We start from the raw sequence: 23,891 nt of genomic DNA, 5'->3' as shown, positions 1-23,891 counted from the left end.
AATTGTTCAGTCTGACGCCACACTTCGGTGTTGTGCAGGATGAAGGAATTTGGTAAGTTAACACAGGAAAAAACAAGTTGTAATCCTGGGGTAAGGGTGACTGGCCTGTAAAAATCTGCAGGAAATTGGTGTTGCACATCAGCAGAAAACGGAGCTTGGCTGCCGCAAGGCCGCGAGCCCAGAGCCCACAGGCTCGCAACAACAGTGCACGGAGCGCTCGCCATCAGAAACGCTAGCACTAATTTGGAGCCTGAAATACCTTAAATTGTTCAAGGTAAGAGGACTGGACACGGGAGAAAGGGGGAAGGCAGTTCATGCGCCATTTTCAGATTTTGCACTCTTTGCTCTCCAAAGCGGGACGAGAGCACCATTCCTGGAAGCACTGAAAGACCAGGTAGACGCTTGGAGCGGAAGGAGCAAGCACCTGAACCATCTCAGAGTCCCAAAAATCAATTTAGTATTCGGTCTCCAGATTGGGGATATATCAGCTTTAAACTGATAAGAACAGATTTTTTTCTCTCAAAACATATTCTTTATTCATAAAAACTCTCATAAACATTGCAGAACATTTAAAATTGTCGTGACTGTACATTTCCTCCAAAGGTACAGATTAATTTGACTTTTTTCAATTTAACAGGGATCACATTGCAGATATTTCCCTGTTTACGTCACAATTCAAACTTAAATATTTACATTGTCCAGTACTTTCAATAGTTTTATTAATTTGAGTGTTAGTGACCCAGACCGAGGGGTTTTTCCATGGTTACCAAGCACAGCCGTTGGAAGACCTTACACAGTGGTCTTTCCCCATTGCGCCTTGGTGGAAGCTGCCCCATGCTTGAGTGCGTCCCTCAGCACGTAGTCCTGGACCTTGCAATGTGCCTGTCTGCAGCACTCGGTCGAGGACAATTCTTGCACTGGAAGATCAGCAAGTTTTCGGCAGACCAAAGAGCGTCTTTCACCGAGTTGATGACCCTCCAGCAACAGTTGATGTTTGTCTCGGTGTGTGTCCCTGGAAACAGTCCGTAGAGCACAGAATCCTGTGTCACAGAGCTGCTCGGGATGAACCTCCACAAATGACACTGCATTTCTCACCAAACCTTCTTGTAAAGTGTAATTCATAATATGGAAAGATGTGTCATTTGAAACATGGACGTCTGACAATATCTGGTCTGACAGAAACATGAGAGGATACAGGAAAAGATCCCACGAAAGCTTAATAGCAGCTACAGAGAGCAGGCTTACAAAATGCAGATTCATTATCTCAAACAGGCTGGGCAAACACACAGGATTCTTGTATAAAGCTCAAAACAATGGTTCACACTTTCATTGAAAGTAACTATCTTACTAAGCATCTGGAAAAGCATGGATGAAGGTTTAAGTTGAATTAAGTGACGAATGTTTAAAACAGGCAGGTGTTTCAAGTCATAACCAAGTGAATTTTTACCATACAGCTAAAAGCAATGTTTCACACCTTCATTGAAAGTAACTATCTTAGTAAACAGCTGGAAAGGAAAGGATGAGGTTCAGTTGAATTTCCTGAAAATTCTATGTGTGAAATGCGACTAACACCAAGTAAATTAAGGAAAACTGGAGACTATCCGTCGACGAGAAACATAATTTAAAATCAAAATCAAAGTCAAAATTACGAACTGGTGAGACAATTGGAAAATTTAACTATAGAAATGAAGGAATTAAAAGTAATTGAAAAGGAATTGAAACCATAGCATTTTTGAATATCACAAAGGAACTTTGAACATCACAAAGGAAACAATGTAATAGAGACCTGAGAGGTGAGGTTATGTCAAAATGAATACTTAGTTGTATTAGAATGTTTAGATCAAAGATACTTTTTACAATCAAAGTGAAATAAGTTACTTTACAATAAGGTAATAAAAACGTAATATCTGTTAGAAAGAGAGCATAAACCCGAAGAAACGGGACACGCAGCAGTGCCAGCTCTCGCAGCTCGGTACATGGAAAAGATAGGAAACAACAACCGAGCTCACCTGCGAATACATCTAAAGAAGACAATATTTTAAAAAGAAGATTGATTGTCAATTTGGGCCTGAAGGTCCCTTCAACCAACTGGAAGGATCCAGGAGCAAGATAGGTTTACCTTTCTGGAAATAAAGTGATTGCAGCTTTTGAAAGAAAATATAATAATAAATTATAATAATAATATTGTATAATAATAAAATAACTTAATTTAACCTGAAACAGTGGGTTATTCGTAAAGTCTACTTTACTTACTTAGCAATGCCGGACCCAGGATCGATGCTGCTAAGTGGTAAGTAGATGGAATCTTCGGTGAAGGTATGGGTTATACCGGGGGATAACTTGAAAATATAGTTTGACCTGAGAAACACCCACCGAAGCCTGGGTCGGAGTTAGGGAGTGGGAATCCCTGTTCACCGTTTAGAACGTCGGCCCTTTTTGGTATAGGGGGAATTCTAACAATAGTGGTGAGTTTTCAACAACAAAACGCACATTCCATAAGGAGGTGGGCGACCGTCTCATCTCCCCCGCAGACACTTCGTGGGCAGCGTGTGATGGCGCTGAGACATCGGATGCACATCAAAGATCTGACGGGTATGCCCCTTCTAACCAACAGACAAGCTAGGTCTTGGTGCATGTTTGAAAGTTCTGGTAATGAGGCGTTCTGCTGGATGACTCTGACAGTCTCTTCAGGGAACCATCTAACATACTCCACAGTCTTATTTTCCCTAAGAGCCTTGAGGACATTACGTGCAGACCACTGCTTCATTGCCTTGTGGTCGAAGGTGTTTTTCTGAAGAACAATTTCCACGAGGGACAGGTGATACTGCTTGGAGCATTCAGCGGCAATGATGCCAGATCCATGCTTCGTAACACCGGGGACAGGTACAACCTCAGTATGTAGTGACACATGGTGTTTGCATACCGGGGGTCCACGAACAGCTTGGTGCAGCTGCACACAAAGGTGCCCATCAGTATGAGGGAGACGTTGGATACGTTTCTCCCTCCCTTATCCAGAGATTTGTACGTAGTGTCCCTTCGGACACGGTCCATTTCGGATCTCCAGATGAACTTAAAGATGGTTCGGGTAGAGCACAGGTTTGGTCAGGGTGGATCACTGACTCCAGAGCAGACATGAGCCGATTGGTGATGACCTTGGCTAGAATTTTGTAATTTACGTTCAAGAGTGAAATGTGTCGCCAATTTCGAATGTCTTCCCATAAACCCTTCTGCTTGTTGATGAGGGTGATTATGCCTTTCCTCATGGATTGCGACCTGCTGCCGTCCCGAAGCATACTCTCGTCAACTTGCAGCAGGTCTGGGTCCATCCAGTCCCACAGAGCCGAATACAACTCAGCCGGTAAGCCATCGCTTCCGGGAAATTTACTTGTCTCAAAGGACTTCACGGCGTTTGTCAGCTCGTCCTGAGTTAGTGGTTTTCCCAGGCTTTCCCAAAGAACAAAACAAAGAACAAATACAATTACAGTACAGGAACAGGCCCTTCGGCCCTCCCAACCTGCGAGATCCAGATCCTTTATCTAAACCTGTAGCATATTTTCCAAGGATGTGCTTCCCTCTGTTCCACGCCCGTTCATATATCTGTCAAGATGCATCTTAAATGATGCTATCGTGCCCGCCTCTACCACCTCCGCTGGTAAAGTGTTCCAGGCATCCACCACCCTCTGCGTAAAAAAACTTTCCACGCACATCTCCCTCAAACTTTTCCCCTCTCACCTTGAAATCGTGACTCCTTGTAATTGACAGCCCCACTCTTGGAAAAAGCTTGTTGCTATCCATCCTGTCCATACCTCTCATAATTTTGTAGACCTCAATCAGGACCCCCCTCAACCTCCGTCTTTCAAACGAAAACAATCATAATCTGCTCAGCATCTCTTCATAGCTAGCACCCTCCATACCAGACAACATCCTGGTGAACCTCCTCTGCACTCTCTCTAAAGTAGCCACATCCTTCTGGTAATGTGGCGACCAGAACTGCACGCAGTATTCCAAATGCGGCCTAACCAAATTCCTATACAACTAACATGACCTGCCGACTCTTGTACTCAATAACCCGTCCGATGAAGGAAATCATGCTGTATGCCTCTTGACCACTCTATCGACCTGCGTTGCCACCTTCAGGGTACAATGGAACTGAACTCCCAGATCTCTCTGTACATCAATTTTCCCTAGGACTCTTCCATTGACCGTATAGTCCGCTCTTGAATTAGATCTTCCAAAATGCATCACTTCGCATTTGCCTAGATTGAACTCGATCTACCATTTCTTTGCCCAACTCTCCAATATATCTATATTATGCTGTCTTCTCTGACAGTCCTCCTCGCTATCTGCAACTCCACCAATCGTATTATCATTGCAAACTTGCTCATCAGACCACCTACACATTCGTCCAGATCATTTATGTATATCACGAAAAACAGTGGTCCGAGCACGGATCCCTGTGGAACACCACGAGTCACCTTTCTCCTTTTTGAGACATTCCCTTCCACCACTACTCTCTGTCTCCTGTTGCCCAGCCAGTCCTTTATCCATCTAGCTAGTACACACTGAACCCCATACGATTTCACTTTTTCCATCAAGTCCATGTATATGACAGCCCTTCCCTCATCAATTAACTTTTCACTTCCTCAAAGAATTCTATTAGCTTTGTAAGACATGACCTTCCCTGCACAAAACCATGCTGCCTATCACTGAAAAGTCTATGTTCTTCCAAATGTGAATGGATCCTATCCCTCAGTATCCCTCAGATCACTGTCGTCTAAAACCTCTGTGATAGACAACAGGAAAGACTGGGAAGCCGTGCTGTCTGTTGATTTCGTGTGATAAGTCCTGCACAAAAGGATTTGCTAATCCTCAGGATGTCAGACAGCGATGACTTTACTGAGCCATCTTCTTCCTTCAGGCTGTTGATCACAGCGGTCTGTCTGTGTACATTTTGGAAGAAGAAGCGCGATCACGTTTCGTTCTGCTCCACGGAGCGGACTCTGGACTCTGGCCTGAAGGCCTCCGATGTATAGGGCATGTCTTGCTGGCACTTCTCCTCTTGGAGATCATCCTTGAAATCAACTCCCATCGATTGCAGCTGGAGCAAATTCTGCATGCTTTTCTGGAGCCTGGACATGACCCCTCGTCTCTCTCTCTCTCCTTCTGAACACATTACAGGATGCAAAACCTATTGATGTTCCCCTTGATTGCTTCCCACCAGAGATGTGTAGAGTCAAAGACGGGTTTCACGGTTCTCCAACCTTTGTAATCCCATTTGAGTTCCTGGAGGTCCTCCGGGGTCAACAGCTTTACATTTAGCTTCCATGTCCCCCTGCCCACCACCTGGTTTTCCTGCAGGTGAAGTCAGCCGGTAGGAGGCAGTGGTCAGAGAAGAACACCGGCTTGACGTCGGTGGGCCTGACCGTGAAAGCACGGGACACAAAAATGAAATCTATTCTGGAATGGACGGACCCATCTGGCCGTGAGCATGTGTATCTACGCTGCACTCCGTCTGCAGGGTTGCTGAAGACGTCGAGCAGCTTGGCGTCTTTTACCGTTTCTATCAGGAGTCTGGACGTAGCGTCTAGTTTGCCGTCGGCTCTGCCGGATCGTCCAGCCGCATCGATGATGCAGTTGAAGTCACCGCCCAGGATGACCGGCATGGAGGTGGCCAACAGCAGTGGTAGTTGCTGAAGGACAGCCAGCCGCTCAGTCTTTACGGCCGGGGCATACACGTTAATAAGTCTGGTAGGGGTGTTTTTGTATTTGACGTCTGCTACGAGGAGGCGTCCACCCACCACCTCCTTAACGTCGGAGATGGTGAAATTGCCTCCCCGTAGCAGAATACCCAGGCCGGAGGAACGACAGTCGTTTCCTCCTGACCAGATGGATGGCCCGTGGGGCCACCAGCTCGACCAGCGCCTGTAGTTGCAGAGGTGTGGAGTTCCACACTCCAGCAGGAACAGTAGGTCGGCTCTCACATTTTCTAAGTAGACGAGTGTGGCTCCGCACTGCTAAGTGTCTTTAATACTTCGCACATTAATAGATGCAATTAGGCCGGTTCCCATCGTCCAGTGGTTGGTGCTCAGGTCGAGTTTTGTTTTTTTTCCTGTCTGTAGTCTGGGGGTTCTGTGCATCCTCTTCCACATTGGTGCTTTGCCTCTTTAATTGAGGCCTATTCTTAGATTGATCGCCTTCATCGCAGGAGTTGTCGGCGCTATTGAGTTGCCGCTTTTTACCATTCCCCGTCAGGGGTTTCTTTGTTTCATTTTTAATTTTCCTCTTTCCTTTTTTCGTGCCCACCATTTCCCAGCGCTCTTCACTCTTTGTTCCATCCTCGGTTGTCGCGTGTTCCTCGCCAGATGGGAGTGGAGATGTTTTGTCAGGCTGTGCTGGGGCCTCCACATTCCGTTGAGGGCCTTTCTGTAGAATTTCGGCATTCTGTGGTGGGGTGTCTTTGTCGATGGAGGGTGCCTTAACCTCCTGTGTGGATGCCTTTTTGACTCCACCGCTGATGATTTGCGCATAGGTTGCCCCTCGTTTTGGGCAGGCCCTGTAAAGATGGCCGGCCTCCCCACACAGGTTGCAGTTCTTATCTTCCTTACGGTCCTTTGTCATGTGCCCCTCCTGCTTGCAGTTTTTGCAGAAGGTGACGTTGCAGTTGGCGGCCATGTGCCTCGCTTTGCCACAGGTGTGACATACTCGTGGCTGGCCCCGTAGTAGAGGTAGCCTCGGTTTCCTACAATGGCGAACCTGGAGGGTGGATGCAAGATGGTTCCATTGGCGTTCGTTCTCAGTGTTACCTTGACCTGGTGCCCGCTTGTCCCAGTTGTACGCTGTCACCTTTCAAGTCGACGTACCTGGCAAGGAACGTGAGCACATCAGACACGGGGACGTGGGGGTTGTACGTGAGCAGCGTAACAACCCGGTTTCTCTGTGACGGTAGCATGAACAGAGGCTCCGCAGTCAGGATAGACAGGGGGCTCTGGTTGCCTTTTTCTTTAAACGCGTCCAAGAACTTGATGCAATCAGCAACGTTCCTGAACGTGACATCGAAATAACCGTTGTTGGGGTAATCTTGCAAGCAGTAGATATCTGTTCCTTGAAACCCACAGCAGTCGATCAGTACCCGCTTCACGAAGAAGATTGGATCCACAGGCAACTTCCCTTCCGACTTCCTCACTGTGACTCGGACAGTGTTTCGCACTCTCCAGCCTGGTGGTCGGGATGCAGCGGTGGTCATAGCTCCGACGTTGGCTCTTGACTGTACCAGCGTTCGGCCGAAACCAAAAGTTTAGACCAGCATGAAGATCCACCAATAGCAGCCGAGCTCAAACGTTTCTTCAAACTCTTCAGTCTCTCCAATCCACAACCGACATCAAGATTAAAATCCTCAGCTTCCCCCATCAAGTGCACTACACTTGATCTTAACCAAAAAGCAGAAAAGCGATAGCCCATATTTGACGCCTTTGGCTCTTGTCCTCCTCGTCCACCGACATTCAGCTGCACCTTGCTGCGCTCGACTGTGCTTTGGAACTTTTAGACTACGGTGACGGTTGGTCAATAGACCTGCAGTTTGGCCGAGCACGGTGGAGTCTGTGCGTGCAGTACCAGCAAACACCAAATCTAGCAGTGCTTTGGAGCCTGAAAGACCATAGATTGGTTAGGATGAGAGAGCCATTCAGTCTGACGCCACACTTTCCTGTTGTGCCGGATGAAGAGCTGTGGAAAAGGAAGCGAGGAGAACGCAAGTCGGCATCCTGGCGTGAATGTGAGCGGCCTGTAATAAAAAGCAGGAAACTGTGTGGTATATGAGCAGAAAACGGAGCCGGTTTTGCCGCTCGTCTGCAAGCCCATTGCCCCGCAACTTTAGTACGCAAGTTGCTGCCAGCAGAAAATCAAGCAGTGCTTTGGAGCCTGAAAGTCCTTAAATTGGTCAGGATGACAGAACTTGACATGAGTGAAAAGGAGAAGGCTGTTTATGCGCCATGATCTGCTTTTGCACGTTTTGCACCTAAAACGGGGTGAGGGCACCATTCCTGGAAACACTGCAAGACCAGGTTGATGCTTGGAGCGGAAGGAGCAAGCCCCTGGGCCATCTCCGAGTTCCAAAAATCAATTTAATACTTCGTCCCTATATTGGGGACATATCAGATATTAAACTGATAAGAACAGATACTACACTTGATCTAAGCCAAAAGGCCGAGAAGCGATAGCCCATCTTTGCCGCCTATGGCTCTGGTCCTCCTCGTCCACCGACATTCAGCTGCACCTTGCTGCGCTCGACTGTGCTTTGGAACTTTTAGTCTACGGTGACGGTTGGTCAATAGACCTGCAGTTTGGCCGAGCACGGTGGAGTCAGTGTGCAGTACCAGCAAACCCCAACAGGGCGTCATCGTCTGACCCGCCTGCCCCAGTACTCACCAGAAGAAAGGAAGACGCTGTGAAGTCCCAGTGGCACCCAACCCAGGGAATCGAAGAAACCTCCAGCTTCGCCGAGCAAAATGCAATCTGTGCACACAGCATGTAATGGCGAAATGCAACAGGGGCCAATGTCTAATCTCCGCGAGCTCCACCCTGGTGTTTTGGCCGTTGCGTCAGAGGATGAAAAGAGAAGCCGTGAAGGCATACATCCATCCAAATCTGAGAGCCATTTTGTCTGACGCCACAGTTCCCTGTTGTGCCGTGTGAAAAGCTTTGGAAAAGGAAGTGATGAGAACGCAAGTCGGCATCCTGGAGTGAAGGTGAGTGGCCTGTAAAAACCAGCAGGAAAACTGTGTGGCAGATGAGCAGAAAACGGAGCCGGTTTGCTGCAAGTCTGCAAGCCCATTGGCTCGCAACTTTAGTACGTTAGCTGCCGCCAGCAAAAAATCTAGCAGTGCTTTGACGCCTGAAAGACCTTAGATTGGTCAGAGTGAGAGAACTTGCCATGAGTGAAAAGGAAAAAGCTGATTATGCGCCATGATCTGCTTTTGCACGTTTTGCTCCCCAAAACGGGGTGAAGGCACCATTCCGAGAAGCACTGCAAGACCAGGTTGATGCTTGGAGCGGAAGGGGCAAGCCACAAGACCAGCTCCGAGTCCCAAATATCAATTTATTATTTCGTTCTTAGATTGGGGACATATCAGATATTAAACTGATAAGAACAGATACTACACTTGATCTGAGCCAAAAGGCTGAGAAGCGATAGCCCATATTTGCCGCCTGTGGCTCTCGTACTCCTCGTCCACCGACATTCAGCTGCACCTTGCTGCGCTCGACTGTGCTTTGGAACTTTTAGTCTACGGTGACGGTTGGTCAATGGACCTGCAGTTTGGCCGAGCACGGTGGAGTCTGTGCGTGCAGTACCAGCAAACCCCAACAGGGTGTCATCTTCTGACCGCCTGCCCCAGGACTCACCAAAAGACAGGAAGACGCTGTGAAGGACGAGTGGCACCCAACCCAGGGAATCGAAGAAACCTCCAGCTTTGCCGAGCAATATGCAATCTGTGCACACAGCATGTACTGGCGAAATGGAACAGGGGGAAATGTCTAGGCTCCCCGAGCTCCACCCTGATGTTTTGGCCGTTGCGTGAGGAGGATGAAAAGAGACGCCGTGAATGCATACATCCATCCAAATCTGAGAGCCTATTTTGTCTGACGCCACACTTCCCTGTTGTGCAGTGTGAAGAGCTGTGGAAAAGGAAGTGAGGAGAACGCAAGTCGGCATCCTGGAGTGAAGGTGAGTGGCCTGTAAAAACCAGCAGGAAAACTGTGTGGCATATGAGCAGAAAACGGAACCGGTTTGCCGCAAGTCTGCAAGCCCATTGGCTCGCAACTTGAGTACGCAAGTTGCCGCCAGCAGAAAATCTAGCAATGCTTTGGAGCCTGAAAGTCCTTAGATTATTCAGGATGAGAGAACTTGACACGAGTGAAAAGGAGAAGGCTGATTATGCGCCATGATCTGCTTTTGCACGTTTTGCTCCCCAAAACGGGGTGAGGGCACCATTCCTGGAAGCACTGCAAGACCAGGTTGATGCTTGGAGCGGAAATGGCAAACCTCTAGACCATCTTCGTGTCCCAAAAATCAAATTAATATTTCGTCCCAAGATTGCGGACATATCAGATATTAAACTGATCAAGTCAGATACTACACTTGATCTGAGCCAAAAGGCCGAAAAGCGATAGCCCATATTTGCCGCCTATGGCTCTGGTCCTCCTCGTCCACCGACATTCAGCTGCACCTTGCTGCGCTCCACTGTGCTTTGGAACTTTTAGTCTGCGGTGACGGTTGGTCAATAGACCTGCAGTTTGGCCGAGCACGGTGGAGTCTGTGCGTGCAGTAGCAGCAAACCCCAACAGGGGGTCATCTTCTGAATCGCCTGCCCCAGTACTCACCAAAGGAAAGGAAGACGCTGTGAAGGCCCAATGGCACCCAACCCAGGGAATCGAAGAAACCTCCACCATTGCCGAGCAAAATGCAATCTGTGCACACAGCATGTACTGGCGAAATGGAACAGGGGGCAATGTCTAGGCTCCCCGAACTCCACCCTGGTGTTCTGGCCGTTGCGTCAGGAGGATGAAAAGAGAGGCCGTGAAGACATACATCCATCCAAATCTGAGAGCCATTTTGTCTGACGCCACACTTCCCTGTTTTGCCGGGTGAAGAGCTGTGGAAAAGAAAGTGATGAGAACGCAAGTCGGCATCCTGGAGTGAAGGTGAGTGGCCTGTAAAAACCAGCAGGAAAACTGTGTGGCATATGAGCAGAAAACGGAGCCGGTTTGCCGCAAGTCTGCAAGCCCATTGGCTCGCAACTTTAGTACGTGAGTTGCCGCCAGCAGAAAATCTAGCAGTGGTTTGGAGCATGAAAGTCCTTAGATTGGTCAGGATGAGAGAACTTGACAAGAGTGAAAAGGAGAAGGCTGATTATGCGCCATGATCTGCTTTTGCACGTTTTGCTCCCCAAAACGGGGTGAGAGCACCATTCCTGGAAGCACTGCAATACCAGGTTGATGCTTGAAGCGGAAGGGGCAAGCCACAAGACCATCTCCGAGTCCCAAAAATCAATTTAATATATGGTCCCTATATTGGGGACATATCAGATATTAAACTGATAAGAACAGATTTTTTTTTGATTTTTTTTTCAAAAAATATACTTTATTCATAAAATTTATCTTAATTTTCACAGAACATTTCAAAATACCTTGACTGTACATTTCCGCCTCAGTTACATTCATTTGTCGTCAATTCCATTGGGATAACGTTGCACACGTATCCTACTATAAGTTACAGTTCTTTTTTCAATATTTACATTACTTTGTCCTTTCATACATACATTCTGGTAATGGAAAAAAAGAACTCCGGACCGAGGGGTTTTACACTGTTACCAACCCCTCGGTGTACATTTGCTGGTAAGACCTTACACTGTGGTCTTCCCCCATTGCGCCTTGGCGGCAGCTGCCCCAAGCTTGAGTGCGTCCCTCAGCACGTAGTCCTGGATCTTGGAATGTGCCAGTCTGCAACACTCGGTCGAGGACAGTTCTTTGCACTGGAAGATCAGCAAGTTTCGGGCAGACCAAAGAGCGTCTTTCACCGAGTTGATGACCTTCCAGCAGCAGTTGATATCTGTCTCGGTGTGGGTCCCCGGAAACAGTCCGTAGAGCACAGAGTCCTGTGTCACAGAGCTGCTCGGGATGAACCTTGACAGATACCACTGCATCTCACTCCAGACCTGTTTTGCAAAGGCACATTCCACAAGGAGGTGTGTGACTGTTTCATTTCCCCCACAACCACTCCGAGGGCAGCGTGCATTGATGCTGAGCCTTCGGGTGTACATGAAGAATAAGACAGGGAGGGCCCTTCTCACCACCAGCCAAGCGAGGTCTTGGTGCTTGTTTGAAAGTTCTGGTGATGAGGCATTCTGCCAGATGGCTCTGACAGTCTGCTCAGGGAACCATCCAACGTCCTCCACAGTCTCCTTTTCTCTGAGGGTCTCGAGGACATTACGTGCTGACCACTGCTTCATTGCCTTGTGGTCAAAGGTGTTTTCCTTCAAAAAAATTTCCACGAAGGATAGGTGGTATGGTACAGTCCAACTACTTGGAGCGTTCCGCGGCAATGAGGCCAGGCCCATCCTTCATAACACCGGGGACAGGTAGAACCTCAGTATGTAGTGACACTTGGTGTTTGCATACCCGGGGTCTACGCACAGCTTGATGCAGCTGCACACAAAGGTGGCCATCAGGATGAGGGCGGCGTTGGGTACGTTCCTCCCTCCTTTATCTAGAGGCTTGTACATTGTGTCTCTTCAGACCCGGTCCATCTTGGATCTCCAAATGAATTTGAAGATGGCCCGGATGACTGCTGCGGCGCAGGTCCGAGTGATGGGCCAGACCTGCGCCACGTACAGTAACACCGAGAGTACCTCACACCTGATGACCAGGGTTTTGCCGGCAATGGAGAGGGAGCGTTGCTCCCACCAGCCCAGTTTCTGTTTTGCTTTGGTAATTCGTTCCTCCCAGTTTTTGGTGCATGCCCCAGCCGCTCCGAACCATATCCCCAGCACTTTCAGGTAATCTGACCTGATCGTGAAGGGGACAAATGATCGGTCGGCCCAGTTCCCAAAGAACATGGCCTCCCTCTTGCCGTGGTTTACCTTGGCTCCTGAGGCCAGTTCAAACTGGTCGCAGGTGTCCAAGAGCCTGCGTACAGACGCGGGATCCGAGCAGAAGACGGCGACGTCGTCCATGTACAGGGAGGCCTTGACTTGCGTGCCTCCGCTGCCTGGGATCGTCACCCCTCTCATGTCCGGATCCTTCCTGATGGACTCGGCAAAAAGTTCTATGCAGCAGACAAACAGGGCCGAGGAGAGAGGGCAGCCCTGCCTGACTCCAGATTTGATCAGAAACTTTTCTGATTCCCACCCATTGATTGAGACTGCGCTATAGAGGTTTGTGTAGAGCAGTTTGATCCAATTGCGAATTCCCTCCCCAAACCCCATTTTGGAGACCACATCCATCATGTAGGTGCGCGATATTCTGTCAAAAGCCTTCTCCTGGTCAAGGCTGATGAGGCAGGTGTCCACCCTCCTGTCCTGCACGTAGGCGATCGTATCCCTGAGCAGCGCGAGGCTGTCAGAGATCTTCCTGCCGGGTACAGCACAGGTCTGGTCGGGGTGGATTACCGACTCCAGAGCAGACTTGACCCGATTGGCGATGACTTTGGCTAAGATTTTGTAATCCACATTTAACAGTGAAATGGGTCGCCAATTTCGAATTTCTTCCCTTTCCCCCTTCTGCTTGTAGATGAGGGTGATGATGCCTTTCCGCATGGATTCTGACATGCTGCCATCCAGAAGCATACTCTCGTACACTTCCAGCAGGTCTGGGCCCATCCAGTCGCACAGAGCCAAGTACAACTCAGCCGGTAAGCCGTCGCTTCCGGGAGTTTTACTCGTCTCAAAGGACTTGACGGCCTTTGTCAGCTCGTCCAGAGTTAGTGGTTTGTCCAGGTTTTCCCCCTCGTTGTCGTCCAAGACCTCCGTGATAGACGACAGGAAGGTCTGGGTAACAGTGCTGTCTGTTGGCTTCAGATCATACATTCTGGCATAGAAGGATTGACTGATCCTCAGCATGTCAGACTGCGATGTCTTTACAGAGCCATCTTCTTCCTTCAGGCTGCTGATCACAGAGGTCTCTCTGTGCACCTTTTGGAAGAAGAAGCGTGAGCACTTTTCATCCTGCTCCACAGAGCGGACTCTGGACCGGAAGATGACCTTGGAGGCCTCCGATGTGTAGAGAGAGGCCTGCTGGCTCTTCACCTCTTGGAGATCCTCCTTGACATCAACCCCCATCGACTGCAGCTGGAGCAAGTTTTGCATGCTTTTCTGGAGCCTGGTTGTGACCCCTCGTCTCTCTCTCACCTTTTGTATGCCCTTGAGGATGAAGAACCTTTTGATGTTCCCCTTGATTGCTTCCCACCAGAGATGTGGAGACTCAAAAAGGGGTTTCACGGTTCTCCAACCTTTGTAATCCCTTTTGAGTTCCTGGAGGTTCTCTGGGGTCAACAGCTTTACATTTAGCTTCCATGTCCCCCTGCCCACCCCCTGGTTTTCCTGCAGGTGGCAGTCAGCCAGTAGGAGGCAGTGGTCAGAGAAGAACACCGGCTTGATGTCGGTGGGCCTGACCGTGAAAGCACGGGACACAAAAAAGAAATCTATTCTGGAACGGATGGACCCATCTGGCCGTGACCATGTGTATCTACGCTGCGCTCCGTCTGCAGGGTTGCTGAAGACGTCGAGCAGCTTGGCGTCTTTTACCGTTTCCATCAGGAGTCTGGACGTAGCGTCTAGTTTGCTGCCGGCTCTGCCGGATCGTCCATCCGCATCGATGATGCAGTTGAAGTCACCGCCCAGGATGACCGGCATGGAGGTGGCCAACAGCAGTGGTAGTTGCTGAAGGACAGCCAGTCGCTCAGTTTTTACGGCTGGGGCACACGTTAATAAGTCTGATAGGGGTGTTTTTGTATTTGACGTCTGCTACTAGGAGGCGTCCCCCCACCACCTCCTTAACGTCGGAGATGGTGAAATTGCCTCCCCGTAGCAGAATACCCAGGCCGGAGGAACGACAGTCATTTCCTCCTGACCAGATGGATGGCCCGTGGGACCACCAGCTCGACCAGCGCCTGTAGTTGCTGAGGTGTGGAATCCCACACTCCTGCAGAAACAGTAGGTCGGCTCTTACATTTTCTAAGTAGCCGAGTGTGGCTACACACCGCGAAGTATCTTTAATACTTCGCACATTAATTGATGCGATTTTAAAACCCATTTTAAAAAGAGTAGAATTACCCGTCTCAGATTTCAGAGTCCATTCCAGTTGGGTGTTCCAGCTGTTCAAAATTCCCCATCATGCCGGTGGTGTTCTCAAAATGCTTCACCGTATCAGGGTTTAGGAAGCTGCCATTGTCCTCAGTGTGGCCTTGAGCCTGATGGATGTGCAATGTGGGGGGGGTGGGGGTGTAGCCGTTGTGCCCGGCGTGGCAGTCAGCGGGTGTAGGGGTTGTAGGCCGATTCCCATCGTCCAGAGGTTGGTGCTCTGGTTGAGTTTTGTTTTCGTTCCTGTCTGTGGTCTGGGGGTTCTGTGCATCCCCTCCCACATTGGTGCTTTGCCTCTTTGATTGAGGCCTATTCTTTGATTGCTCGCCTTCATCGCAGGAGTTGTCGGCGCTGTTGAGTTGCCGCTTTTTACCATTCCCCGTCGGGGGTTTCTTTGATTCATTTTTCATTTTCCTCTTTGCTTTTCTTGTGCCTGCCGTTTCCCAGCGCTCTTCGCTCTTTGTTCCATCATCGGTTGTCTCGTGTTCCTCGCCAGATGGGAGTGGGGTTGTTTTGTCAGGCTGTGCTGGGGCCTCCACATTCTGTTGAGGGCCTGGCTGTTGAGTTTCGGCATTCTGTGGTGGGGTGACTTTGTCGATGGAGGGTGCCTGTACCTCCTGTGTGGTTGCCTTTTTAACTCCCCTGTTGATGATTTGCGCATAGGTTGCCCCACGTTTTGGGCAGTTCCTGTAAAGATGGCCGGCCTCCCCACACAGGTTGCAGTTCTTGTCTTGATTACAGTCCTTGTCATGTGCCCCTCCTGCTTGCAGTTTTTGCAGAAGGTGACGTTGCAGTTGGCAGCCATGTGCCCCGCTTTGCCACAGGTGTGACATACTCGTGGCTGCCCCCCGTAGTAGAGGAAGCCTCGGTTTCCTCCAATGGCAAAACTGGAGGGTGGGTGCAAGATGGTTTCATTGGCGTTCTTTCTCAGGGTTACCTTGACCTGGTGCTCGCATGTCCAGATGCCGAAGGTGTCCCTTAGTTGCATGCTGTCACTTTTAAAGTCGACGTACCTGGCGAGGAACGTAAGCACATCAGACACGGGGACGTGGGGGTTGTACATGTGCAGCGTAACAACCCGGTTTCTCTGCGATGGTAGCGTGAACAGAGGCTCCGCAGTCAGGATAGACAGGGGGCTCTGGTTGCCTTTTTCTTTAAACACATCCAAGAACGTGATGCAATCAGCTACATTCCTGAAGGTGACATCGAAGTAACCGTTGTTGGGGAAATCTTGCAAGACGCAGATATCTGTTGGTTGAAACCCACAGCAGTCGATCAGTACCCGCTTCACGACGAAGATTCGATCCACAGGCGACTTCCCTTCCGACTCCCTGACTGTGACTCGGACAGTGTTTCGCACTCCCCAGCCTAGTGGTCGGGATGCAGCAGTGGTCATAGCTCCGACGTTGGCTCTTGACTGTACCGGCGTTAGGCCCAAACCAAGGTTTAGGCCAGCATGAAGATCCACCAATAGCAGCTGAGCTTAAACGTCTCTTCAGTCTTCAGTTTCTCGAATCCACGATCGACATCAAGATCGAAATCCTTTGCTTCTCCCGATCAAGTGCGCTACACTTGATCTTAGCCAAAAGGCCGAGAAGCGATAGCCCGTATTTGCCGCCTATGGCTCTGTTCCTCCTCGTCCACCGACATTCAGCTGCACCTTGCTGCGCTCGACTGTGCTATGGAACTTTTAGTCTACGGTGACGGTTGGTCAATAGACATGCAGTTTGGCCGACCACGGTGGAGTCTGTGCGTGCAGTACCAGCAAACCCCAACAGGGGCGCATCGTCTGGCCCGCCTGCCCCAGTACTCACCAGAAGAAAGGAAGACGCTGTGAAGGCCCAGTGGCACCCAACCCAGGGAATCGAAGAAACCTCCAGCTTTGCCGTGCAAAATGCAATCTGTGCACACAGCATGTACTGGCGAAATGGAACAGGGGGCAATGTCTTGTCTCCCCGAGCTCCACCCTGGTGTTCTGGCCGTGGCGTCAGGAGGATGAAAAGAGAGGCCGTGAAGGCATACATCCATCCAAACCTGAGAGCCATTTTGTCTGACGCCACACTTCCCTGTTGTGCCGGATGAAGAGCTGTGGAAAAGGAAGTGAGGAGAACGCAAGTCGGCATCCTGGAGTGAAGGTGATTGGACTGTAAAAACCAGCAGGAAAACTGTGGCATATGAGCAGAAAACGGAGCCGGTTTGCCGCAAGTCTGCAAGCCCATTGGCTCGCAACTTTAGTATGCGAGGTCCCGCCAGCAGAAAATCTAGCCTGAAAGTCCTTAGATTGGTCAGGATGATTGAACTTGACATGAGTGAAAAGGAGAAGGCTGATTATGCGCCATGATCTGCTTGTGCACGTTTTGCTCCCCAAAACGGGGCGAGGCCACCATTCCTGAAAACACTGCAAGACCAGGTTGATGCTTGGAGCGGAAGGGGCAAGCCCCTGGACCATCTCCGAGTCCAAAAATCAATTTAATATTTCGTCCTTAACATTGGGGACATATCAGATAATAAACTGATAAGAACAGATACTACACTTGATCTGAGCCAAAAGGCCGAGAAGCGATAGACCATATTTGCCGCCTATGGCTCTGGTCCTCCTCGTCCACCGACATTCAGCTGCACCTTGCTGCGCTCGACTGTGCTTTGGAACTTTTAGTCTGCGGTGACGGTTGGTCAACAGACCTGCAGTTTTGCCGAGCACGGTGGAGTCTGTGTGTGCAGTACCAGCAAACCCCAACAGGGGGGCATCGTCTGACCCGCCTGACCCAGTACTCACCAGAAGAAAGGAAGACGCTGTGAAGGCCCTGTGGCACCCAACCCAGGGAATCGAAGAAACCCCCAGCTTTGCCGAGCAAAATGCAATCTGTGCACACAGCATGTAATGGCGAAATGGAACAGGGGACAATGTCTAGGCTCCCCGAACTCCACCCTGGCGTTTTGGCCGTGGCGCCAGGAGGATGAAAGGAGACGCCTTGAAGGCATACTTCCAGCCAAATGAGAGAGCCATTCAGTCTGACGCCACACTTTCCTGTTGTGCCGGATGAAGGGCTGTGGTAAAGGAAGTGAGGAGAACGCAAGTCGGCATCCTGGAGTGATGGTGAGTGGACTGTAAAAACCAGCAGGAAAACTGTGTGGCATATGAGCAGAAAACGGAGCCGGTTTGCCGCAAGTCTGCAAGCCCATTGGCTCCCAACTTTAGTACCTGAGTTGCCGCCAGCAGAAAATCTAGCAGTGCTTTGGAGTCTGAAAGTCCTTAGATTGGTCAGGATGAATTAACTTGACATGAGTGAAAAGGAAATTTATGCGCCATGATCTGCTTTTGCAGGTTTTGCTCCCCAAAACGGGGTGAGGGCACCATTCCTGGAAGCACTGCAAGACCAGGTTGATGCTTGGAGAGAAAGGGGCAAGCCCCTGGACCATCTCCGAGTCCCAAAAATCAATTTAATATTCCGTCCCTACATTGGGGACATATCAGATATTAAACTGATAAGAACAGATACTACACTTGATCTGAGCCAAAAAGGCCGAGAAGCGATAGCCCATATTTGCCGCCTGTGGCTCTGGTCCTCCTCGTCCACCGACATTCAGCTGCACCTTGCTGCGCTCGACTGTGCTTTGGAACTTTTAGTCTACGGTGACGGTTGGTCAATAGATCTGCAGTTTGGCCGAGCACGGTGGAGTCTGTGCGTGCAGTACCAGCAAACCCCAACAGGGCGTCATCGTCGTCTGACCCGCCTGGTGTTTTGGCCGTGGCGTCTGTGTCTCCCCCCGGTGGAGTCCCAACAGGGGGTCATCGTCTGACCCGCCTGCCTCAGTACTCACCAGAAGAAAGGAAGAAGCTGTGAAGGCCCAGTGGCACCCAACCCAGGGAACCGAAGAAACCTCCAGCTTTGCGAGCAAAATGCAATCTGTGCACACAGCATGTACTGGCGAAATGGAACAGGGGCAATGTCTAGGCTCCTTGAGCTCCACCCTGGAGTTTTGGCCGTTGCGTCAGGAGGATGAAAAGAGAAGCCGTGAAGGCATACATCCATCCAAATCTGAGAGCCATTCAGTCTGACGCCGCACTTCCCTGTTGTGCCGGATGAAGAGCTGTGGAAAAGGAAGTGATGAGAACGCAAGTCGGCATCCTGGAGTGAAGGTGAGTGGCCTGTAAAAATCAGCAGGAAAACTGTGTGGCATATGAGCAGAAAAGGGAGCCGGTTTGCCGCAAGTCTGCAAGCCCATTGGCTCGCAACTTTAGTACGCGACTTGCTGCCAGCAGATAATCCAGCAGTGATTTGGAGCCTGAAAGTCCTTAGATTGGTCAGGATGAGCGAACTTGACATGAGTGAAAAGGAGAAGGCTGATTATGCGCCATGATCTGCTTTTGCACGTTTTGCTCCCCAAAAAGGGGTGAAGGCACCATTCCTGGAAGCACTGCAAGACCAGGTTGAGGCTTGGAGCGGAAGGGGCAAGCCCCTGCACCATCTCCGAATCCCAAAAATCAATTTAATATTTCGTCACTAGATTGGGGACACATCAGATATTAAACTGATTTGAAAATATACTACTCTTGATCTGAGCTAAAAGGCCGAGAAGCCATTGCCCACATTTGCCGCCTATGGCTCTGGTCCTCCTCGTCCACCCCAACCCGCCTGCCCCAGTACTCACCAGAAGAAAGGAAGACGCTGTGATGGCCCAGTGGCACCCAACCCAGGGAATCGAAGAAACCTCCAGCTTTGCGAGCAAAATGCAATCTGTGCACACAGCATGTAATGGCGAAATGGAACAGGGGGCAATGTCTAGGCTCCCCGAGCTCCACCCTGGTGTTCTGGCCGTGGCGTCAGGAGGATGAAAAGAGAGGCCGTGAAGGCATACATCCATCCAAACCTGAGAGCCATTTTGTCTGACGCCACACTTCCCTGTTGTGCCGGATGAAGAGCTGTGGAAAAGGTAGTGAGGAGAACGCAAGTCGGCATCCTGGAGTGAAGGTGATTGGACTGTAAAAACCAGCAGGAAAACTGTGGCATATGAGCAGAAAACGGAGCCGGTTTGCCGCAAGTCTGCAAGCCCATTGGCTCGCAACTTTAGTATGCGAGGTCCCGCCAGCAGAAAATCTAGCCTGAAAGTCCTTAAATTGGTCAGGATGATTGAACTTGACATGAGTGAAAAGGAGAAGGCTGATTATGCGCCATGATCTGCTTGTGCACGTTTTGCTCCCCAAAACGGGGCGAGGGCACCATTCCTGAAAACACTGCAAGACCAGGTTGATGCTTGGAGCGGAAGGGGCAAGCCCCTGGACCATCTCCGAGTCCAAAAATCAATTTAATATTTCGTCCTTAACATTGGGGACATATCAGATAATAAACTGATAAGAACAGATACTAAACTTGATCTGAGCCAAAAGGCCGAGAAGCGATAGACCATATTTGCCGCCTATGGCTCTGGTCCTCCTCGTCCACCGACATTCAGCTGCACCTTGCTGCGCTCGACTGTGCTTTGGAACTTTTAGTCTGCGGTGACGGTTGGTCGATAGACCTGCAGTTTTGCCGAGCACGGTGGAGTCTGTGTGTGCAGTACCAGCAAACCCCAACAGGGGGGCATCGTCTGACCCGCCTGACCCAGTACTCACCAGAAGAAAGGAAGACGCTGTGAAGGCCCTGTGGCACCCAACCCAGGGAATCGAAGAAACCCCCAGCTTTGCCGAGCAAAATGCAATCTGTGCACACAGCATGTAATGGCGAAATGGAACAGGGGACAATGTCTAGGCTCCCCGAACTCCACCCTGGCGTTTTGGCCGTGGCGCCAGGAGGATGAAAGGAGACGCCTTGAAGGCATACTTCCAGCCAAATGAGAGAGCCATTCAGTCTGACGCCACACTTTCCTGTTGTGCCGGATGAAGGGCTGTGGTAAAGGAAGTGAGGAGAACGCAAGTCGGCATCCTGGAGTGAGGTGAGTGGACTGTAAAAACCAGCAGGAAAACTGTGTGGCATATGAGCAGAAAACGGAGCCGGTTTGCCGCAAGTCTGCAAGCCCCATTGGCTCCCAACTTTAGTACCTGAGTTGCCGCCAGCAGAAAATCTAGCAGTGCTTTGGAGTCTGAAAGTCCTTAGATTGGTCAGGATGAATTAACTTGACATGAGTGAAAAGGAAATTTATGCGCCATGATCTGCTTTTGCACGTTTTGCTCCCAAAAACGGGGTGAGGGCACCATTCCTGGGAAGCACTGCAAGACCAGGTTGATGCTTGGAGAGAAAGGGGCAGCCCCTGGACCATCTCCGAGTCCCAAAAATCATTAATATTCCGTCCCTACATTGGGGACATATCAGATATTAACTGATCTGAGCCAAAAGGCCGAGAAGCGATAGCCCAATTTGCCGCCTGTGGCTCTGGTCCTCCTCGTCCACCGACATTCAGCTGCACCTTGCTGCGCTCGACTGTGCTTTGGAACTTTTAGTCTACGGTGACGGTTGGTCAATAGATCTGCAGTTTGGCCGAGCACGGTGGAGTCTGTGCGTGCAGTACCAGCAAACCCCAACAGGCGTCATCGTCGTCTGACCCGCCTGGTGTTTTGGCCGTGGCGTCTGTGTCTCCCCCGGTGGAGTCCCAACAGGGGGTCATCGTCTGACCCGCCTGCCTCAGTACTCACCAGAAGAAAGGAAGAAGCTGTGAGCATGTACTGGCGAAATGGAACAGGGGGCAATGTCTAGGCTCCCCGAGCTCCACCCTGGAGTTTTGGCCGTGGCGTCAGGAGGATGAAAAGAGAAGGCCGTGAAGGCATACATCCATCCAAATCTGAGAGTCCATTCAGTCTGACGCCGCACTTCCCTGTTGTGCCGGATGAAGAGCTGTGGAAAAGGAAGTGATGAGAACGCAAGTCGGCATCCTGGAGTGAAGGTGAGTGGCCTGTAGAAATCAGCAGGAAAACTGTGTGGCATATGAGCAGAAAACGGAGCCGGTTTGCCGCAAGTCTGCAAGCCCATTGGCTCGCAACTTTAGTACGCGACGTTGCCTGCCAGCAGATAATCTAGCAGTGCTTTGGAGTCTGAAAGTCCTTAGATTGGTCAGGATGAGAGAACTTGACATGAGTGAAAAGGAGAAGGCTGATTATGCGCCATTATCTGCTTTTGCTCAGTTTTGCTCCCCAAAACGGGATGAGGCACCATTCCTGGAAGCACTGCAAGACCAGGTTGATGCTTGGAGTGGCCCCTGAGGCAGACACACTGTTCTCAGCGTTTTGGATGATTTATTGTAACAAAGTGTGACTCCAGAACAATGAGGAATAAAAGGTGAACAACTTACACCAGCAGAGCTGCTTCTTGGAAAACTCAGAAACAAACCCAGATCAATGGGGCTCTGAGATAAATGTGTGTTTAAAGGGTGTGTGTTGCAGAATGTGCCAGTGAAACGGCGTCTGCCCCTTCCCTCTGTGTCTGTCAATGAATTAAAGACTCAAACCCTCTTTGTCTCAAATCTCTGGCAGTGTGGCTGATTCAACTGATTCAATGCTGCCATGTTGCCGTGACGCCAACTCGATCCTTGTCGACCACCTGAGAGGTGGAGGTGGGGACGACGGCGCCTTGACGGGCGGGATTGTAGTCAGATTGGTGGCCTCGTGGAGCGAGGAGGCATAATAACAGCTGGAAAGGTGAGGTTCGGTGGTGGGCAGGAGGTTTGCGTGGTGCCCTTCTGTGGCGCCTGACAATTGAGCCATCAGCCATACGAACCATAAACGACCTGGGAGCGGCCTGCCGAACGACAACAGCTGGAGCTGACCAACCTGATGCAAACAGCATCTTCCGGAGAGAGCACAGGCAAATCAGTAGCGTGAGCATCGTATGTCAGCTTTTGCTGGTTCCTGAGTTGCTGCACCATTTGCAGCACTGGGACGTGATCCAGGTCTGGTAAGTGAATTGCTGGAACAGTCGTTTGCAAGTCCCTATTCATAAGGAGTTGTGCCAGAGACATACCGGTGGAAGAGGGGCTGCCCTGTTCGCCAGCAGCGCAAGGTTGAAGTCAGAAGCCGAGTTTGCAGCCTTGCCGTGCAGTTGCTTCACGATATGGACCCGTTTCTCGCCCTTCCCGTTAGGTTGCGGGTAGTGCGGGCTTGAGGTGATGTGTTTGAATTGCTACAGCTTGGCGAAATTGGATCACCCTTGGCTCTGGAATCAGGGACCATTGTCATTCGTGACTGTGAGCGGAATACCATGCTTGGCAAATGTCTCCTTGCAGGCCTTGATGGCTGCCCTTGATGTGAGGTCTGACAGCTTCACAACTTCCGGGTAACATGAAAAGTAATCTATGATAAGCACATAGTCGCGTCCGTTGGCGTGAAAAAGGACGATTCCCACCCTAGACCACGGCGAGGTTGCGATCTCCTGTTGCTGCAGTGTTTCTTTGGGAAGAGCAGGCTGGAAACGCTGGCAGGTTGCACCATTGAGGACCATGTTGGATATGTCCTGGTTGATTCTAGGCCAATAGACAGCCTGCCGGGCCCTGCACCTCCATTTCCAGACACCGAAGTGTCCCTCGTGGATTTGTTTGAGTACTAAGGCCTAGAGGCTGCGAGGAATAACGATACGATGTAGCTTGAGGAGGATCCCCTCCATGACTGTCAGGTCGTCCTTGACATTAAAGAACTGAGGGCATTGCCCTTTCTGCCAACCATTTGCAAGGTGATACATTACCCGCTACAGAAGAGGGTCATTGGCTGTCCCTTCTCGATTGTTGACCACTCTTTCATCTGAGGCCGGGAGGTTGCTGGCACCTGTGCCTCAATTTGGCGGATGAATTCAACCTGTTCATAGGGCGAGGTGATGGAGCGCGACAGGGCATCCGCAATTATCAGCTCCTTGCCTTGTGTATACACTAACTCAAAATGGTACCTGAGGAGTGGAAGGAGAATGCGCTGAAGTCTGGGCATCATGTCATTCAAGGCCTTATGAATGATATGGACCAAGGGTCTGTGGTCAGTCTCTCCTGTGATGTTTGGTAGACCGTAGACATAGTCATGGAACTTTACAATGGCCGTTAGGAGGTCAAGGCACTCTTTTTCAA

At 50.2% G+C, this 23,891-nt stretch overlaps 1 protein-coding gene, 8 non-coding genes and 2 pseudogenes across 9 annotated transcripts in view; all 11 read right to left on the bottom strand.

Annotated features, from left to right (window-relative positions):
• The window catches only part of LOC119957555 (deleted in malignant brain tumors 1 protein-like), a 43,621-nt gene extending 38,505 nt beyond the window's left edge, over positions 1–5,116 (bottom strand). The window contains exons 1-2 of the mRNA XM_038785703.1: positions 4,974–5,116; positions 3,026–3,444 (exon numbers count right to left, since the gene is read on the bottom strand). Of these exons, the coding sequence (XP_038641631.1) occupies positions 3,026–3,444; positions 4,974–5,116 (562 nt within the window). The remainder of the gene's footprint in view (positions 1–3,025; positions 3,445–4,973) is intronic.
• Positions 358–530, bottom strand: LOC119957605 (annotated as a pseudogene).
• Positions 5,117–8,023: 2,907 nt separating the features above from the next.
• Positions 8,024–8,214, bottom strand: LOC119957637. The gene has a single exon (XR_005458865.1). It is a non-coding gene; the product is annotated as a U2 spliceosomal RNA (small nuclear RNA).
• A 783-nt stretch (positions 8,215–8,997) lies between these two features.
• On the bottom strand, positions 8,998–9,188 carry LOC119957658. Its single transcript, XR_005458885.1, has one exon. It is a non-coding gene; the product is annotated as a U2 spliceosomal RNA (small nuclear RNA).
• A 786-nt stretch (positions 9,189–9,974) lies between these two features.
• LOC119957585 lies at positions 9,975–10,165 on the bottom strand. The gene has a single exon (XR_005458833.1). It is a non-coding gene; the product is annotated as a U2 spliceosomal RNA (small nuclear RNA).
• A 786-nt stretch (positions 10,166–10,951) lies between these two features.
• On the bottom strand, positions 10,952–11,134 carry LOC119957592. The gene has a single exon (XR_005458839.1). It is a non-coding gene; the product is annotated as a U2 spliceosomal RNA (small nuclear RNA).
• A 6,091-nt stretch (positions 11,135–17,225) lies between these two features.
• On the bottom strand, positions 17,226–17,416 carry LOC119957664. The gene has a single exon (XR_005458891.1). It is a non-coding gene; the product is annotated as a U2 spliceosomal RNA (small nuclear RNA).
• A 780-nt stretch (positions 17,417–18,196) lies between these two features.
• Positions 18,197–18,388, bottom strand: LOC119957621. Its single transcript, XR_005458849.1, has one exon. It is a non-coding gene; the product is annotated as a U2 spliceosomal RNA (small nuclear RNA).
• An 858-nt stretch (positions 18,389–19,246) lies between these two features.
• LOC119957583 lies at positions 19,247–19,437 on the bottom strand. Its single transcript, XR_005458831.1, has one exon. It is a non-coding gene; the product is annotated as a U2 spliceosomal RNA (small nuclear RNA).
• Positions 19,438–20,063: 626 nt separating this feature from the next.
• LOC119957663 lies at positions 20,064–20,254 on the bottom strand. The gene has a single exon (XR_005458890.1). It is a non-coding gene; the product is annotated as a U2 spliceosomal RNA (small nuclear RNA).
• Positions 20,255–21,034: 780 nt separating this feature from the next.
• Positions 21,035–21,200, bottom strand: LOC119957603 (annotated as a pseudogene).
• Positions 21,201–23,891: the final 2,691 nt, after the last annotated feature.

Source organism: Scyliorhinus canicula, chromosome 26 (genome assembly GCF_902713615.1).
Source record: "Scyliorhinus canicula chromosome 26, sScyCan1.1, whole genome shotgun sequence".
NCBI classification, from domain to species: Eukaryota; Metazoa; Chordata; class Chondrichthyes; order Carcharhiniformes; family Scyliorhinidae; genus Scyliorhinus; species Scyliorhinus canicula.
Note: the sequence above shows the minus strand (reverse complement) of the source record. Positions and strands in the feature narration are given on the sequence as shown.